The sequence below is a fragment of the Dermacentor andersoni genome, unplaced genomic scaffold, assembly GCF_023375885.2.
Source record: "Dermacentor andersoni unplaced genomic scaffold, qqDerAnde1_hic_scaffold ctg00000041.1, whole genome shotgun sequence".
Taxonomy (NCBI): domain Eukaryota; kingdom Metazoa; phylum Arthropoda; class Arachnida; order Ixodida; family Ixodidae; genus Dermacentor; species Dermacentor andersoni.
The window spans coordinates 823,394-841,243 of NW_027314754.1; the positions used below are offsets into that span (position 1 = coordinate 823,394).

General features: G+C 44.5%; 1 protein-coding gene across 1 annotated transcript in view; it reads left to right on the forward strand.

Moving 5' to 3' along the window:
- Positions 1 to 696: 696 nt before the first annotated feature.
- LOC129384597 (neprilysin-1-like) overlaps positions 697 to 17,850 on the forward strand; it is a 53,590-nt gene continuing 36,436 nt past the window's right edge. Inside the window, exons 1-3 of the mRNA XM_072285758.1 lie at positions 697 to 889; positions 4,211 to 4,309; positions 8,811 to 8,888. Of these exons, the coding sequence (XP_072141859.1) occupies positions 827 to 889; positions 4,211 to 4,309; positions 8,811 to 8,888 (240 nt within the window). The 5' untranslated portion in view covers positions 697 to 826. The remainder of the gene's footprint in view (positions 890 to 4,210; positions 4,310 to 8,810; positions 8,889 to 17,850) is intronic.

The window sequence follows — 17,850 nt, forward strand, 5'->3', positions numbered from 1 at the left end:
GCTATTCAACGAAGAAGAATTAAATAACACGTTGCAAGATACGATTTACTGACTTACGATGTTCGGTTGTCGTACGGCTGAAGACCAAACAGCGTAGGTCTTATAATTGTATGTTGCACCTTGTTTTTGCAACGTTTTGTTTCCTTAAATGGCACGTGCGTCAGCTGGGACTCATAGTATGTAATCATCTAGGAGCGATCCTATATGCCGTGAACGCGTCGTCAAAAAAAAGCAAATTAAAACCCAGCTAATTATTGTTTACTTGCTGCTTCTTCAGTGACATAATTGTTGTTTTGTGACATAATTGCTTTGTTTATATAGAGCACCAAATCTGACTCGCGCCGCAGATATTGAGGCCGAGATCTGTATTTGTTATAATTACACCACATAATAGCTACTGTCAGCCGAAAGCATATGACGATGCGGGATTGTTTGATGGGTACCTGTAGTGAAATAAATTCTAGCATTCCGCTATTGCATAAGCGGTAGGTAATTTTCTTGTGCAGCTTACAGACGTTTCGCTAATATTATTAACGGAACATTGACAAAGCTGAATTCGGAAGTAACATACTGATTAAATTGCTGATAGACTACTTATTACTGTTAACAGTGTCACATTCATTTTCGGTTCTAATCAATGAATACTTCGCTGCTGAGCAATTCTTTAAATATTGCCTGATTTGTTTACAGGGTGACTTTGTACAACTACATTGGTCTTTTTACTGTCGTCGGATTGGCGGAATATGCATCAGTGAATTTAGCTAAGGGATTACATGCACCCAAACAACGCACGTCCGAAGAGTGTGCTGCTTTGGTACATAGTGCAATGAAGGAGGTTGCCACCCATATGTACGCAGTGAAACACATTACTGTTGAAGCAAAGAAGGAGGTAATATGGTTCTTCGCAACTTCGAGAAGCTTTACCATACTTGGAGTGCAAACTTCTCTTTTTTTGGTCTAACCAAGACAGTGTTTACATATGTAGTGTATAGTTGCATGGTAATAATATAGGTGCATGGTTGATGACGTTTTAAATGGTTTTCATGGAAGGATAGACTCTATTTGCGCAATGAATCATCTCTTAGTTTACTTAAATCAATATATGCGTGACTATTCAAATTGAAAAGAACGTTATCACTAGTGAAAGCTATACTTGCCCTGGCATACTGCGAATATACGCCGTGAACATGCGTGGCTACACTTTCCATCGTTGTTGTCACCTTGTGCTTGTATTAGATATGTTCTCTTAATTTGCATCCCGAAAGCAACCAGTTAATGCAATTGCTATGACCAGGAGTACAGCAGGTACTGTCCTTGAGAGTTGGTTTTCTGCCTTGTGCGTGCACGCGGACGCGGAGACGCAGGCGTTAACATGACGGCGATGAATGTTTTCATCGAGTGGTGCTAATGCACGTTTTGCCTACAAAATGCTACGACAGCAGTAATCTAACGGCAAGCCAAATTTGGCCGCATGTCGTCGATGACATCTTTTTTTTACAGCGATAGCTAAAAAGTCTCATTCCCTTATTAGTCAGATGTGCGCAGGTACCAACAATGCATAAGACAGTGTTTTCTTTTTCGAAGTAACTGTAACGTCAATGCAATGAACCTGGCCCTTTGAAAATTGATATCTCAAAACCGGCGCAGTCCTGAGAATTTGCTCCATATGGGTACGCTTTGCAAATTCACTAGCTCTAATTGGCATATTGAAAGATGTGCCGCAAAGTAAATAATGGAAACGGTAATTCCCGTACTTATGTTATTTATTCAACTAAACATTTTGATTTTGTGCAGAAGTAAGGGCCGCCTCAAGGGTCATAATTGTGGTATCCGCAACAGACAATTTCTAAAAATGAGGTGCAGCTAAAAAAAAGAGCACTCCATATGAAAAAAAAAGCCAGCGGTGGGAAGCGAAAGACATTATGAGACAGAGAAGGAAGAAATAGCCCTGGCGGTTCTCTGGCAGTAGTGAGCACCACTTAGACAAACAAAGGCGACCCAGACTAGAAGCCTAACTGGCTAAAATTTGCTTGATGTTGATCGTCAAGGTACTGGCACGAACCAATTAAGAGGTGTAGGCCTAGAGGCGGGTGGATGTAGGCGCAGGTCCTTGGAAATACTGGCACGCCTTGGCTTCCAGCAACGTAATAGCGTTTTCTTTTTCCTTTGTAGGGGAGACGACTCACGCGCATCTGCAAACGTTTACTCCAGCCCATAACACACGCAACAGTGCAAAAAATTGCTGCGCATAACACTGTGGCATTGCGGCTGGTGCCGATGCACTGCGATTCCGCGACGATTGCGATGCATCAGTCATAACGCCATAAAAAGGGCAGCAAATGTGGGCCAAAAAAGAAAAGAGAACACTGTGATGAATTAGTGCCAGCAGACAACTTAATTCATTCGAAAGAAATGGTTCAGAACAACGCCGCACATTCGATTTTAAATGCCGTGTTTCACAAGCTTTAGTCCCTGGCGCCTAGTCTGCAGGAGCTAATTTGAGTCTAGAATAAAACATGTTATTTTAAATAGCCCACACCAAATCTATAGCTTCCAGGAAAAAAAAAATCAGAATGCAGTGGAGAAGCAAACGTTTTATCGCCAACCACTAAAAATCTGCACCCTTTAATAGACTGCATATAGCTGTCAATCCTGAAACCCGTCAAAATTTTTCTCGTCGGGGATGTCAAAACAAAAGAAGTCGAGCATGTTAGATCCACTGAACGCCACGCCAATGTCTTCATTGCCATCAGAATATGGCTTCACTGTTAGAGCAGTTTGGAGTCCGGCGTTCTTCAAACCATTGATCATTACTTCACGTGGGACACCAATGCGTATTATGTGTCCATCAGATGTTTATGTGGTTTGTAACGAAGCCGAATCCTGGATAAAGTATGTGGAACACCGAGGTTTGTGGAGCGGTTCGAAAAATGCGAAGCCACCTTACATAGAAGTTACTAGAAAGCAAAGCCAAGGCCTCTTAAGTGGGGTAGATGCGTTATATGTAATGGCTGCTGAACAATACCGTTGAAATGTCCCTAGAGCTGATCAGACCAGGTACTTAAAACAGAACCAGCGTAGCTCAACACCACCAGCAATCACAATGCAACACTGTCCATACGCCTTCATGCATTCTTTGCATGAAACGACGAAACATTCGGATTGAAACGACAGCACCCCAAAAACGAAGGGCACAGCACAAGCACTCGTCCTGTGTCCTTCGTTCTTGTGTTGCCGTCGATTTACAGGCGAATTCAAAGAAGGGATCAATTTGAACTAGCCCAGCTTTCCGCCTTACTGCCTCCATGCAAAGTGAAACTTGCAGACAAGAGGCAAGACGCGGCGGCGGATTGCAGGATGCAAATCTGTGACCCAGGAAGGACATCTGAGCCACAGTAAACGCCATAATTGCCGCTCGCCAGCTGGGAGGCCATGCTAGACAAGATATCGGCGGAAACATGCCTGAAGTACAAGCTATGGCCGGGCACGTTCTCTCGCGACGACTACATGCGAAAGGTCTTGGACGAGGAGAATAATAACAGCGACATCTACCAAGACAACCTGGATGCCAGCGTCGCGCGTCTTCTTCAGAATCATATCACCAAGAATATGTTAGCGGCAATGAGCTTCATGACAACTTTACCAAGAGAAGAATTTCGGCCAAGGGAAAGATGATTACGAGTTGGGGTACGGTCAGAAGAATGGCCCCAAAACCACTCACCAACTGCTGCCGCGACAACCAGGATATAAAGCAGGACAATGTACGGTACGATAATGAGGTAGTGTGCAACATGAGCTTTCGATTCTTGACATCGACTACGTGGATTCTATGCAATGAACTCGATCGCCACCATAAGGAGAGACGGTTGCCTATACGTATCTGTACAATCTTCAACAATTCTGTTTCTAAGTTCTTGTATTCAAGCCGTATTCACACTTTAGTGCAACTGGTTCCTGACCGGGACGATCAGCCTACCGAGAGGGAGGAGGAGGGTGGCAAATTGTTACTAGCAAATGTGAAGACCATAAGAGCGAGTGAGTCAGGGAACTCTTGGTCTAAATTGACGATTTCTTGGTTCTTTTGTGTCATTTCCCTGCAACAGTATATATATATATATATATATATATATATATATATATATATATATATATATATATATATATATATATATATATATATATGTATGTATAATATTCCTGTTTGTTTCAGATAGAACAAATAGTCGAAAGGATAAAAACCGCCTTCCTTGAGGAACTTAAGACTGCGGAATGGCTGGATAAAACCACTAAGAATAAAGTTCAGGAAAAGGTATGTCTACTTCTATAGCAATTTAAACAGAGTGACGTTGTAGATGTTATACTTAACCATATGTAGCACCGGTACGGAGACTGGATAAACTGAAGACACGGACAGCGCAATGTTAACCTGTAGGTACTTTGACAGCAGTTTTCATTTGCGCTTCCCTTAACTGTTATTCTATTCAGAGGTAACCTTTACACGTATCGGCGGTACCTTTTGGGAAGGCATGCGGCGATTTCGTGCAACGCTTACGACGCGAAAATCTGCGCGGTGCAGCATTCTTAACAGTTCTCTCTGCTTTCACTATGCTGAAAGAAAATAATTATTTCCTTATAAGAAGGATGTTGCCAGGCCGGCTTTTGTTTGCTTATGTCGGTACCGTGGGCAATGTGGCTCTACCGTGGTTGTGACTTGCATAGAGTTTTTTAGGAAGCTCTTTGGAGGCTTGTTGTGGTTTCCTTGAGTTGGCGATGCCGGTGAGCTGAGTTTGCTTAGCGTCTCCGAAGGCGACACGGAAACGCCCGCACAATGATCTCACTTTGGAGACGAAGATCAACGTTATCGATGGATTCGAGAGTCGTTGCTTCAATAAAATGCCTGTTTTCTTTAACTTTCTTTTACTGAAATGAAAATAAAAGGAAGAGACGTAGTCACCTTATAATGGTGACGGCTACTCCTTTTCTCATAGCGGAAACAACAATATAAGAATATGTAGGAAAATGAAATCACTTTATATTGTCAGAAATCCACAGCACAGTCCTATATGCCCATGAACATAACAGTATAAAAGTCGAATGCAAGTTGCACCATGATGAGTTCATGAACTTCAATGAGCATATAAATAGATGAGGAATTGCAGTGTTAAAATAATTCACGCGCAGAAAACAAAAGAAACGTACAATACGTAACATACCAGCACTAATAATAACAAATAATAGAATAACGTTATAGTAACATAGTGTGATTATTCAGTGCAATACCTAGTATTTGGTAAGGATGATATTTTGCTTGATGATATTGACACGTGGACTTTTTTATCTTTTTCGGTTGAGCGCTTTTCACCGTCTAAGAAATGTTATCGCTCTGCGCGGGATGCGCCTGCATGTATTGGAGGTTTCAAGACTGTCATTGTTATCGACCGTTCTGTCCGCTCTCTGTTGTCCCCGAACCTTGCGTAATATGATGGCATGTATGCGAGACGCGAATAGTGTAGAACTTTTTGGAGGACACAAGCACCAGCGATTTCCATGGAATGCTGACAATATGTTTAACAATGTGTACGGCTTGCTCTATTCGGCGCCTATGTGCAAGTCGAAAGTTTGTAAGAAGCTTTGAAATAATATTTGCTGCATGAATTATCTACTGTTGACAAGTTATCTTCTCCTCTCAATAGAGCACCTTGTTCAACTCAATGGTTTGGTAAATGAGATGCGTGACAAAGGGAACCTCTTTACCTGCCAGGTTTGGTTCAACAAGAGCCCACCGTAATTCATTGCAGAAAGCAGGAAATTGCCACTGGAAGTGCGCCATGCTGCAAAAGAAACGAGAAGAAAAAAGCTGCGCCAGAAGCCCTCTCCCGGATATTATCGACAAGAATGCGATTAACCTTGAGGCATTGTAGCGACACAGCGTATTTCCAACGCCGAAATACCGTATTTCCAACGCCCAGTAGCCTGATTCTCTACCCGAAGGACCATGTACTAACCAGTGACCCAAGTTAGCAGACAAAGAGTTAGGTAGTACCGCAATTGCTCTACTTTATATCACACTCATGGGCTGTACTGGGCGGGTTGCATGGTTCCGGGCGAGGAGCGTTGCCCACACGAAGCGGAACAAAAATACACGCCAGCGAGCGTTGGGGCACACGTCAGGCCGATGCTTAAGGCTGAAGCACTGTCCGCATTACTGGCTCCGTCTTCTTTAAAGAAAATAAAATGGCATGTCGCGTCATCTCCTGTCCGCTCACAGTATCAGGAGGGTATGCGTGGGGCCAAGACGACGAAACGATAGTATGCAGCATCCTTGAATCACGAGTTCCTCGCGCATAGAGTTCTCAGGGAGTGTGAGCGCGATGCGGTTCAGGAGAACTTGCATGTTCCGCAGATCTGTTATCCAGTACACGAGCATGGAGTCCGATTTGCCTTGGAGGGGTATATTGTCGACGCTTAGAAGCTTCATCACGACGGATGCCCTGTCCGTGTCAACCGCGACGATGATCTGAGACTCCTGAACTCTAATGTGTGTATCCTGTTTCTCAAGCTTGGTTAGTTGTACTGTTCCGTGGGCTGGAAAGTGAACGAAACGGCGGTGATTAATGACAAGTCGATCCCATCCGTGAAGTTGATGATAATTGTTGTCGAGTGGAATTCTCGAGGTGCCAACGGCACAGTTGTCGATGGAGCTGAGTCGCCGTGAACGTCCATGCACTGCACACAGTGCTCACTTACCGGTAGTCCGTTGAGGTTGGTACGGCGAGAGGTGGGTAGGTGAGTGTTTAGAGGGTGATGGTAGCTGCCGGCGTGAACGGAGAGGTCATGGCGGCGGGTGCCGTGGTTGATGACGTGGCGAGCCGCAGGCACTTCGAGCCTCTCATTGAGGCCATTAGGCCTTGCATGGCCGCCCCAGCCCGGTGGGATTTCCGATGCCCGGTTGCCTGCTTCCTCACCTTGGAGGAGCCCGTAAGTTGTCGCGTTGCAAGTCAGGTGGCGAAGTGCACTCATGCTGAAATCGTCGACAGCGTGCGCAGTGTAATACCTAAGGTCTTGAGAAGTTTTCTAGAGCTCCACGCGAAGAAAACTTCTGATGCAGGCAATGCAGGTCAACCTGGAGTGGAGAAGCGGAGCTAAGGAGGAAGCCACGTCCGAAGCGGGAAGGTGGTGCTCACAATGGCGGCGTATTACCGGGGCTAGGCCTAACATCCCACCGCGACAACTCACACATGCAACAGAAAGACCGCGGGCCAGACGTCAGAAGCTGTAGCTAGTCATCCGGCCAGGTCACACATTTAGAATGCACACGTTTGCTCAGCTGGCACGTAGAAAGTACTGCTGCTTCCCTAAAAAGGCCTAGAGCAGAGTGGACATGCGTCTTTGCAGGGTGTCATGCTTATAATGTAATACCAGTAGTTACAATATCATTTATTTTTAATAATAGTAAGAAGAAATGATAACAATATTGCTATTATTATTATTATTATTAATAATATTATTAAAAATAATAACGTAAGTTGTTGATGTGGTCTTCGCGGAATCTGTAAATCTGTTTGAACGAACCCATCTTTGGTGTTTGTGAGGAACGGCGTTTTTCTTAAGCGAGAGTTTCCAAATATAGAGCACACAACGAACTTACATTATCCGAGAAAAGGCTGACTTAACATATCGTTTTAGTTGTCTATGATGCAGGCACCATGCATCATCACTTAAAAAAAATAGCGATGACAGAATAGCGACGATGGTATCAAATGGTAGCTGGACGACAATGAGATGACGGCGCTTAATTGACGATGACGGTATGGCGGGATGGGGATGACAACGAAGGAAGCACGATGATTTAACTTTCATGGTGCTATGACGATTGTACGACGTGAGTGCAATGATGATGATTAAAATATGACAAATGAATAGCGGTGATGGTATGACGGCACTGGCATCGCGACAAAGGGATGACGACGCTCGAATGACGAGAACAGCGACCACGACAGCATGATGATGACAGTACAACAATGACTGTGTGGAGATGTCGAAATGACGATGACACAATACCACGGCGATGACCTAATGAAGACATTAGCTATGACAATGGAGTGATGACTGCATGACTACAACAGCATGACGACGAAGGCATAATGACAAGGGAATGATGACCACGGAACGATGACTATGGAAGGATGACAACAGAATGAGGGTAAATGCGTGTTTCAGTTGGAACTGATGTGCTGCGATGCAGAAAACCTGCCGCTCTGGGTGTCTTCAGTTTGCAAATTGTCCTGGAGCGGCAGGCAGCGCCTGCAAAATAAGAGGAACAACACTTATAGATTGCCGCCCACTTCTTATTTTTCCACGTCACAAAGAAGTTATCGCATGAGTCTAGTGCAGCTCGCTGCACTAGAATCGTGTGCGTGCACTGTTTAGCGCAAGTAAATTAGCCCCCAAAACAACGCCTTTGAAAAGCGCTGGCACGAGCTGCGACAGCCCGGCCACCCGAGATCTGCAATATTGCGCAACAAATTCATGAAAGTGGTAACAGTAGCTCATTGCTTCTCTGGCCTAGAAAAACTGCCTCCCTTCAGTTTTGGCAATTACTACGCATAGTTATTCTTAAACATTGTTCATTTGAACTCACGGCCGCAAAAGGCATCTTTTGCAATATGCATTGCATTGCAAAGAACGGTAAGTGATATTTTCATAACGTTCATTTAAATATTCTGCCTTTTGTTCTATAAGCGGAAGCGGAGAACTCTTGGGATACGTATCCATTCTTGCGCAAAATACTGCTGCTGCGTATTTTTCAGATCCAAACATTAGTAGCAAAAATTGCTTATCCATACTGGTTGCTTGATTCGACCACCCTTGAAGACCTTTACGGGGATGTGAGTATCTCTGATGCTACCGTATTAGCAAACTGACCAATCCGTAAGCTAAGGAAATCGCCTACAAGTGAATAATGATTGCGCACTAGAATGAACTGAATATTTCAAGTATTTATGTATTGTGATGAAAGCTATTCGTTGCTTATCAGGGCATTTGCAAGAATTGCACGTGCATTTAGAGAAGGTTAAAATTTATATCGGCGCTTTATACAAGGACGCGACAAAGCATGCTTGTGATCACTAAGTGGAGCAAGTTACTCTGCCTTGGTAGTCTGTGTAACTGACATTGTTATTTGAAATATTTACCTTTGCATGTATTAAAATTATGGTTCATTTTTCCTTGGTAATGTTCTCAAGCGCTCTTAGAAGCACCCCATAACGGACTTCTTAGGTCATACTTGCTGAATATATTTAAGAGGAATTAAAAAAACGGCAACCTACATAAAAAAGTGTCAGTGGCTTCTCACTTGCGCTCCACGATCTCATTGCCCTCAGTTATGCTGTGTAAGAAAGGCCATACCTTCACCGCTGCTCAGAAACTTACAGGGCAGTATTATGCAGTGTTCGCCACAGCGCTTATTGCTGTGTGTCGCCTTGCGATAGCGCAAGCGAGACTGAATGTTTGTGGGCATTTAGCACACAATGCTCGCGCCGCTGGCCCAGTTCCTTTGCTCACGGGAAGCACATTTCGTTGCTAGCTCAAGAACGCTATTTGTTCATGCACTGCTCCTATAAGAGCGCTGCTAGCAAACAGCACAAGCGGGTACTCAGCGGCACTTTGCGTATCTCTCTTGCGTTCTTATTATGCAGAGAAATTTATTGCGCATTAGTATTGAAGGAGGAGGAGCAGGAGGAGGCAGAAATAAAGGAAAGTCAAGGAGGTTAGCCTGTTTAAATACCGCCTAGCTCCAAGTGCTAAGGGGTAAAGGCCATAAATTGTGATAGAACAAACAATTAAGAATTAACTCATGGGATTTTACTTGCCAAAACCACGATCTGAGTATGAAGCATGGCGTAGGGGGGACTCCGGATCAATTCTGACCACCTGTAGTTCGTTAACGCGCACCTAAATATAAGTACGCGGGAGTTTTAGTATTTCGCCCCCATCGAAATGCAGCCACCTCGGCTGGGATTTGATCCCGCGACTTCGTGCTTAGCAGCGCAACATCATAGGTGTTAAGCCACCGCGGAGGGCGCTGACGGGGTGGTTTTATATTCCCGTCTATCTTGCTACATCGTGCGCCTTGGTTAGGTAAGACGGCAAAGATACTCCCAGATCGCCTTAAGCCCCAACCACTGGCACGCGCCGAAAGCTTCGGCGCGCGCTGGCAAGCGAATGCGTCGCTTCGCTTCGGCTGGAGGTAAAGGGCGCGCAACCACTGGAGAAAAGCTCCGACGCGCGCCGAAGCTCGCTCCTCGGCTGCGGCGCACTGTTGCTGGACTACTCCGTCTTCATCCGTCAAAGTCCGGCCTAAAACAGCTTGCTGTAAACTAAGCTCGAAACAATAAGTTATTGATCTGTATGTGCTTTTAGATATTAAAAACACGTTTGAATAATGAATATACACCTGCCGCAACAGTTTGTTTTTATTTTTGAAGTAACAATAGTGTATAAAATATCGACATCAGCGCTCGCGCGTCGTCTGTCTGCAAGATCGCTTTGCAAACACCTGCACGACGATGCCATATATCAAAAACTGTTGCACCATTTCATTTTTTGGTAGCTTATTGCACAGCCAACTATGTAAGATATAGGCGTGCAATGTGTAACTGAAAAAAATCTGTGTTGGAAATATTGCCACGTAGTAGTGACGGTAAATGAATAGTGCCGGCTCAATCGCAACGATAGCGGCGAGCAATGTCGGCAATCGTAGAAAATCTCATCTGCGGGTCAAGCGCGTCGGTTTGCATACGGCAGTCGTCGAAAGTTACAGCCTATTCGCTGGTGTCCGCGTGCCTTCCAGAAACTACAACACAATTCGTGTCGCGTATGCAATCAGATTAGCAAGGTTCGTCGACAACAGACAGAACCATCGATAACATTCGCGAAACTTCCGATACGTTCAGGTGCATCCTGCACCGAGCGATAACGTTTAACATTTTTTAGCCGGTGAAATACGGTAACCGGATACAGATAAAGCATCCGTGTCAATATAATTATGCTTGTTGGTGCATGAGAGAAACGTGAACAAGTGGGTTCTGAGAAAATCAGCAAAACAGAATTGAAACCCCTGTAGCATTCAAAAAAAAAAAAAAAACTAGAATAGCTAAAATGTATGCAATTCGTATCTTGTCTCCCCCCAATTCTTGATTCTGCCAAATCTAGCCCATGGAGCACCTCTATTATTCTAGGTTGTTTTGACGCATCAACACCCCATCCGGAGGCCTTCACATTGAGTGTATTGCTACAAAACATTTTCACAGTGTATGGGCCATGTTCTATTGTAACTGGTTTCCACATATCAAGTTTGCCTTTCTTTACATTAATCAAATCACATACCGTCAGATAATACAAGCTTGAGAATTAGAGGGTTTTAATAGGAGTCTTTCGTTGCCCTTTGCCAAGTCGTACTATTGAAGCACTTATTCGAATGTATGGGAGCAGCTCATTTGCATAATATAAGAAATATATAAACAGGTTATTTTCACAATTTATACACTTCGTCACCACAAAAAGAAAAATTGCAGTTTATTGTTTTCAGCCTGCTATGATGTTTTGACTGAGAAAGATATATTCAATTTGTTCTGCGAGGCCCGCAATAATTGCTGTGGCATATTATTTTATTGCACAACACTGCATACAGTAGCCAGCCATTATTAAAACTCAGAAGAAATAAATAGCACAATGCATATGATCAGGCACATAGCATATTATTGCACTTTCTTAATTCATGCCAGAATGACGACCACAGGCGTCCTTCTCCAACAAGGTCAGCATCAATCGTGCCTCCTTACCATCGGGCTTCACACCCTCAGCACGTTCAACCTTAGCTCTGTGGTGTTTAAAGCAACCTCAAGTGCGTCTTACGGTTCCAAGGATAAGAAAGAAGACCGTCCTGCCTACCTTGGCCTTGAAGCAAGCAGCTCTGGATTGTTTGCACACTTTCTACTTTGATCGAGTCCACATATATACGGATGGTTCTTCCACTCAGACCAGCTCCACCAGCGCAGTGGTTATACCATCACGATCACTAAGCATCCAATACAAGATTTCTCATTTGACAACATCGACCGGTTCGGAGCTTGTTGCCCTCCGAGGTGCCGTTGATTATATTAATAACCAACCGGCTAATCGGTGGGCAATATTCTGCGATTCAAAGGCGGCCTTATAATGTCTTCTGTCATCTCTCCGTCGCGGGTCATGTGAACAACTCGTGTCGGAGATACGAGAAATGCACCATCACATGATCATGAAAGGACACGACGTCGTGTTTCAGTGGCTGCCTGGTCATTGCGGTATCTCCGGCAACGACCTCGCTGACGAAGCTGCTACGAAAGCCCACGAAGGAGCAACCCTTATTTCTGTACCTTTATCGCAGACTGACACAGCCCAACACTTAGGCAAGCTAGCACACTCTTTTGACATTGGAAAAGTGGCACACACCTGGATTCACTCTACATCGATTGCATTCCCTCGATCCCTCTATGCAACTGCGGCTGTTACCAGGTCTTCTGCGAAATGAGGAAACAGTGCTGTGCCGCTTACGTTTGGGCGTCGCATTCACCAGTGCATATGCATTTTTGATTAGAATGGCTGATAGCGCCGAGTGCAATGCCTGCGGTGTCGAGGAAACCATAGAACACCTAATGTGCTACTGCCCATCTTTTGAAGATGAAAGGCAAGACCTCTGCAGAGCTCTCAATCAGCTAGATGGAAAGCCGTTCACCTTGAACAAGATCTTGGGACCATGGCCTCGCATATCGCAGCTACAAAAGGCCACAAAAGCGCTGCTGCGATATTTGAAAGATACCGGATTGAGTCAGCGTCTGTGATCCAGACTGAGTGACCGACTGATACCCCCAGTGGACTTTCTCTTCTTTTAATCTTTCCGTCCCCCTTTCCCTTTCCCCAGTGTAGGGTAGCCAACCGGGCTCAGTCCTGGTTAACCTCCCTACCTTTCATTTATCATTTTCTCTCTCTCTTCTTAATTCATGCCCTTTTTTTAATTGCACGAAAGCTACTACACTAAAATAGTATACTAGTACATACTTAAAAAGCACAATTTTATACTACGATAATAGTCAATCATTCAAATTTTTATTGTAGTGCCCAAGAACAGCTAGAGAGCCTTTGTACTGGTGCACTTAACGAGCACTAACTATGTGAGACAAAATGTAGAGAAAACATGAATGCAGTAGACAAAAAAATGGAAGATAGAGAAACAAATAGGGAAAAAAAGAAACGCGAAAAAGTAAAAGGGAGTTAATCCTACGTGATTATTTACAGATACACAAAACACAGGAAATGAACTCTGAAGTATGTTTTGGAGTCGAGTCTTATTAGCACAATCTTGTAACAAGCCCAGGCAACGAATGTGGAATGCTACCTGGTATACTGTTGCGGCACAAACAAATGCATATGATCAAGGAGCTTTAAGGAATGTGTAATGTCATGGACCACCTTATACAGGAACAAAAGGTGCAGGAACAAAGGCTCAACTGTGGTCGCCAGAATGGCAAAAGTGGTGCTTGAAGATAGACATCAATTTATTCTGGATGCGTTCAATGAGGTCAGAATTAGATTTGCTCATTGCACCCCCCTCCTACAGAGGCATACTCTAGTAGTTGGAGGCACACAGCAGAATTTCAGAAACACAACAGGCGAGTGGAAATCATGCAATATACGGCATGCAATTCCAAGAGCGTGAAGGACATCTTGTGTAATTATCTATGTGAAGAGAAGCTTAGCATTTTGTCGAAGTACACACCAAGATCTTTCATTTCATCGACCCTAAGGAGTGGAGCATCACGTAGGGTGTATCAAAATTTCACATGGTGAGTTTTGTGCATATAACTTAATGCCATAGTGTTGGAAGCATTTAAGAGTACTTATTGTTTCTGCACCAGTTCGAGAGTGAAAAAATGTCTTTTTGGAAGTCGATGCAGTAGTGAACACTGTTGACAGTCTGAAAGTCTGAAATGTCGGCACACAAAGTCATGCTGTTCATTTATTAAAATGCTCTTAGCACTAACAGAAAGCGAGGAATCCCATATCGATTCAAACACCTGACGCACTGAAGAGGATAGATATAGGTCGGCAGTTAGTAACTGCACATCTAGCACCTGATTTGTGCATGGGCAATGTTCATGCTACCTTCCGAGTGCTAGAAAAGGTACTAGACTTTAGGGAACTATTGAAGATGCTTGTGAGAACGAGGAACAAGAATGCTTCCATACATCTTAACCCTTTCAGACACCACTTTATCCCGTTGATTGAAAAGTTGCTTTCACCACATCTCTTGCATCCTCAGAATCGTAGAAAGTGTACAGCCGCAGCAAATATTAAGAATTTTCAATAGTTTAGCGAGTTTTGTCAAGTTTACAAAATTTCGACTCCATGCGAAAACTCACTACAGGAGCACAAAATATGAAAACATGTACTATTTCGTGTTTTGAAAAGCTTGAAAAGCACTTATCCAGCCACTTGACAATTATGCCTGGTGCACAACATTGTAAAAAACAATGAAAGAAGTGAACCCGCTACATACAACATACTGACACAGAGTAACAACACCCAGCCGTCCACCTTCTCACTCATTTTGTTAAAACATTCTGCACATTATTCAAAATTGCAGCACAGTTCCAATAATAAGTGTTTCAAGATGTATGAAACACATTTTAAATACCATTACTTTCATCAGTGCTTTTGCTATTGATGCACGCTCCTGCTGTGCCCAATTGTGTAGACAGCGTCTCAAAGGGTTAAGCTCTGTGGAGGAAATACCATCAACAGCACAAGAAAGGGAAAGTTTAAGGCAAAGTTTAAGGCACTTCATATACTTGGAAACGAGGTTTTCATTGACTGTTAGCATACACTGCGCCAGACTGAGAAGGAAGGTTACTTGAAGCATATTTCACGCCATATAGCAAACAGAAATGTTCTGCAAAGGCATCAGCAGTGTTCGAGACAACACCACTATTTTCATGCAGCAGACTTACATCTTTGGCACTCCTTTTAGAAGAGAGAGCCCACAAAGCTCCAGAAATATTTTGAATTATGTGTCACGCTGGCTTCAACACAATCAATTTGGTCAAAGTAATGATTCTAATAATAATAATAATAATAATAATAATAATAATAATAATAATAATAATAATAATCTTAGTGGTAACTTGGCACACTAGACTACAATGTTAGAGAATCTGATAACCAGCCATCTAAAGCAGGAATTTGCAGGATGCAGAAGACACTTCCTTCCCCTCCACGTGCACACACACTTGCTCAATAACACAGCACAGCACACACGCACACACTCGACGGGTGCACAACACACAGGAGTGCCAATGAAGTCTGGTTCCAAGGAAGGAGAATCCAAATCGCCAGGGGGGTGGAGAGAAAGCTCTGCATGCCAGATATAATCATGAGTTGTGGTGTTGGGCCATACAGGCGTGATGAGGGCTCAGGCTGTGCTGACCACTTGTTCAGACGAAGTGAAAAAAGATTAGTGCTGTTTAGAGAGACGTCAAACACCCTGCAGTATAGACTAGTGCAATGTTGCGTTGGTATTGCAGGGTGTGCTACTTGAGGGGTTTGAGGCAATCCTCGAAGGCTGGCATGAGCTTGTGACAACCGAAAAGACGGGAGTAAAGGGTGCGTATTGTCCGGCACAAAACAAGCTGAAGTTTTGTAGCCTCGCGAGTTTGGTACGGGAACTATACTGATGAGCAGTACTCAAGTCGTGACAGAATGATAGAAGTGTAGAGTGCTCGGAAAACCTTAGGTCATCAGGGAAGGGACACACGGGACACAAACCCAAGAAAGGGCCGGTGCTTACATACAGTGCTGGTGACATATGTGGAAAATTTGAGAGAACAGCTAAATGCTACACCCAGAATGAGAAGGGCCCGAACAGACTTTATAGAAGTGCCTCCAAGGAAGAAGGTTGGACGTGCAGCAGTTTCGTTGTGGCTGATACGCATGGCAGCACTTTTTACGGTGCTACTACAAAGTTTGATATTGTAGGCCCAGTCGTTCACCTTTACGGAATGTATTTATTGTAAGCACATATGCTGTTCATCGGCATATTGTTGTTGTGGAAGCGTTAACTTGTTAATCAAACACATTCTGGGCAGATGCATTAGTAACTTGGTTTTGAGTACATCTTTGTCCTGACTACAATTTATAGTATCGCAGCAAGAAACATTTTAGTAGAGGCTGAAGGGATTCCAGCAGTTTAAGCATACTGACTGCACAAAACACTGATGACACCTTTTCACCTTCCCCACAATGCACTCACACCATCTACACTTTCCATAAGCAAAAAGTGAGATAAAAATTCAATTACAGTTTCATTGACTCAGTACTTGCTGTTTCTGAAGCGGGCATCGAAGCAATCATGGTATACGCTGCTACATGCATAGGTCTTGCATGATGCAGGTCCTGCTATGCACTGCACACAGGGCACACGTTGCAAACAGATAATTTCTTTTTGCAGTGCTCAACTATAACGACACACTGACTCAAATATGACTGCGTTGCCACGTATGCTTCAGTGCGTCAGTGTTCTTGATTGCTACACGAGCGATTTATCCCCAACTAGCCCAAAAGACGGTCGCACTTGAAAGAAGTGAGTGAATGAGTACAGTGAACTTGTACTGAACTGGATTCACATGCCGAATAAAAGAGCGCAATGTCATCTGAAACAGGCGGCACGGCTGATTATGTAAGTACTTCCAATAGTTCGGCTACTAGTGTAGTTCGCTTTCGGGAGTTATCTTTACCACTGGAAACAGCGCAGAGCTTGCCTCGTTAAACTTGAGTCAACCGACACCACACGAAACACGCCGCGGTTGACCAACCCAACTTCCACACGGTTCATTCACCACATCACAGGTCACACGAAGTCAAGAGTGCCATATTTTAAATCACTGCAGCACCAAACGGACCTGAAAATTCATTTCCTTCGACAGATTTCTCGTTCACTCGCCAGTTACGAACTCGATGGACGCGCTAGGCCTACGCGTAACGTAAACAACATCGGCGATAGGCGAGTGTTGATTATCCAGACTTCGGAGCTCGTAAACGTGTTTCCATTCGTTTTGAGCACAACAAAATGCACATACAACAAGCACAGACGTTGCGGCAATCGTGATTCGGTTGGCTGTTTTAGCAGACGATCGTACCGAGCCCGGCGGAACCCAGTGGGCAGGTTGGATTAGTCGGCGTCGTTCGAAGTCGCTTCGGATCCACGTCGCACTGCCACAACCTACGGTCGTCGGTCGGTTGATCGTGTCGTTGTCGGCCTACTTTTACAACACTGTCTTTCAGGAACACTGTCGCGCGCGTCGTGCGTCCAAAACACTCGGACGATCGTTGGTGCCGGCGTCTCCGCACGGTCGGCCATTACAGTCCTAGCAGCCAGAGGCTCCGCAGCCTCCGATTGGTTGACGCCTGCGAGGCGTCGCAGCCTCCCATTGGTGCACGCCGGCGCAGCTTCGCCGCGCGCCGGCAAACTTCTAGCATCGGCAGTAGACGTAATCGCTGCGCGACGTTCCGCTTCAGCGAGTTCCCGACCGACGCTTTGACGCATTTGACCCTTCGGCGCGCGCCGAAGCTTTCCAGCGCGTGCCAGTGGTTGGGGCATTAATCCGTGTCATGGTACGCAAAGTACAGCGTTGCATGCGCGCTAGGTTTCAAAGTTTTCACTTCGTCCAGTCCCACGAGGCCACAACATCTGGGAAAGCCCAGTATAACTAACACAGGAGCACAAAACATGGAGACTAATACAAACCTGCACACACG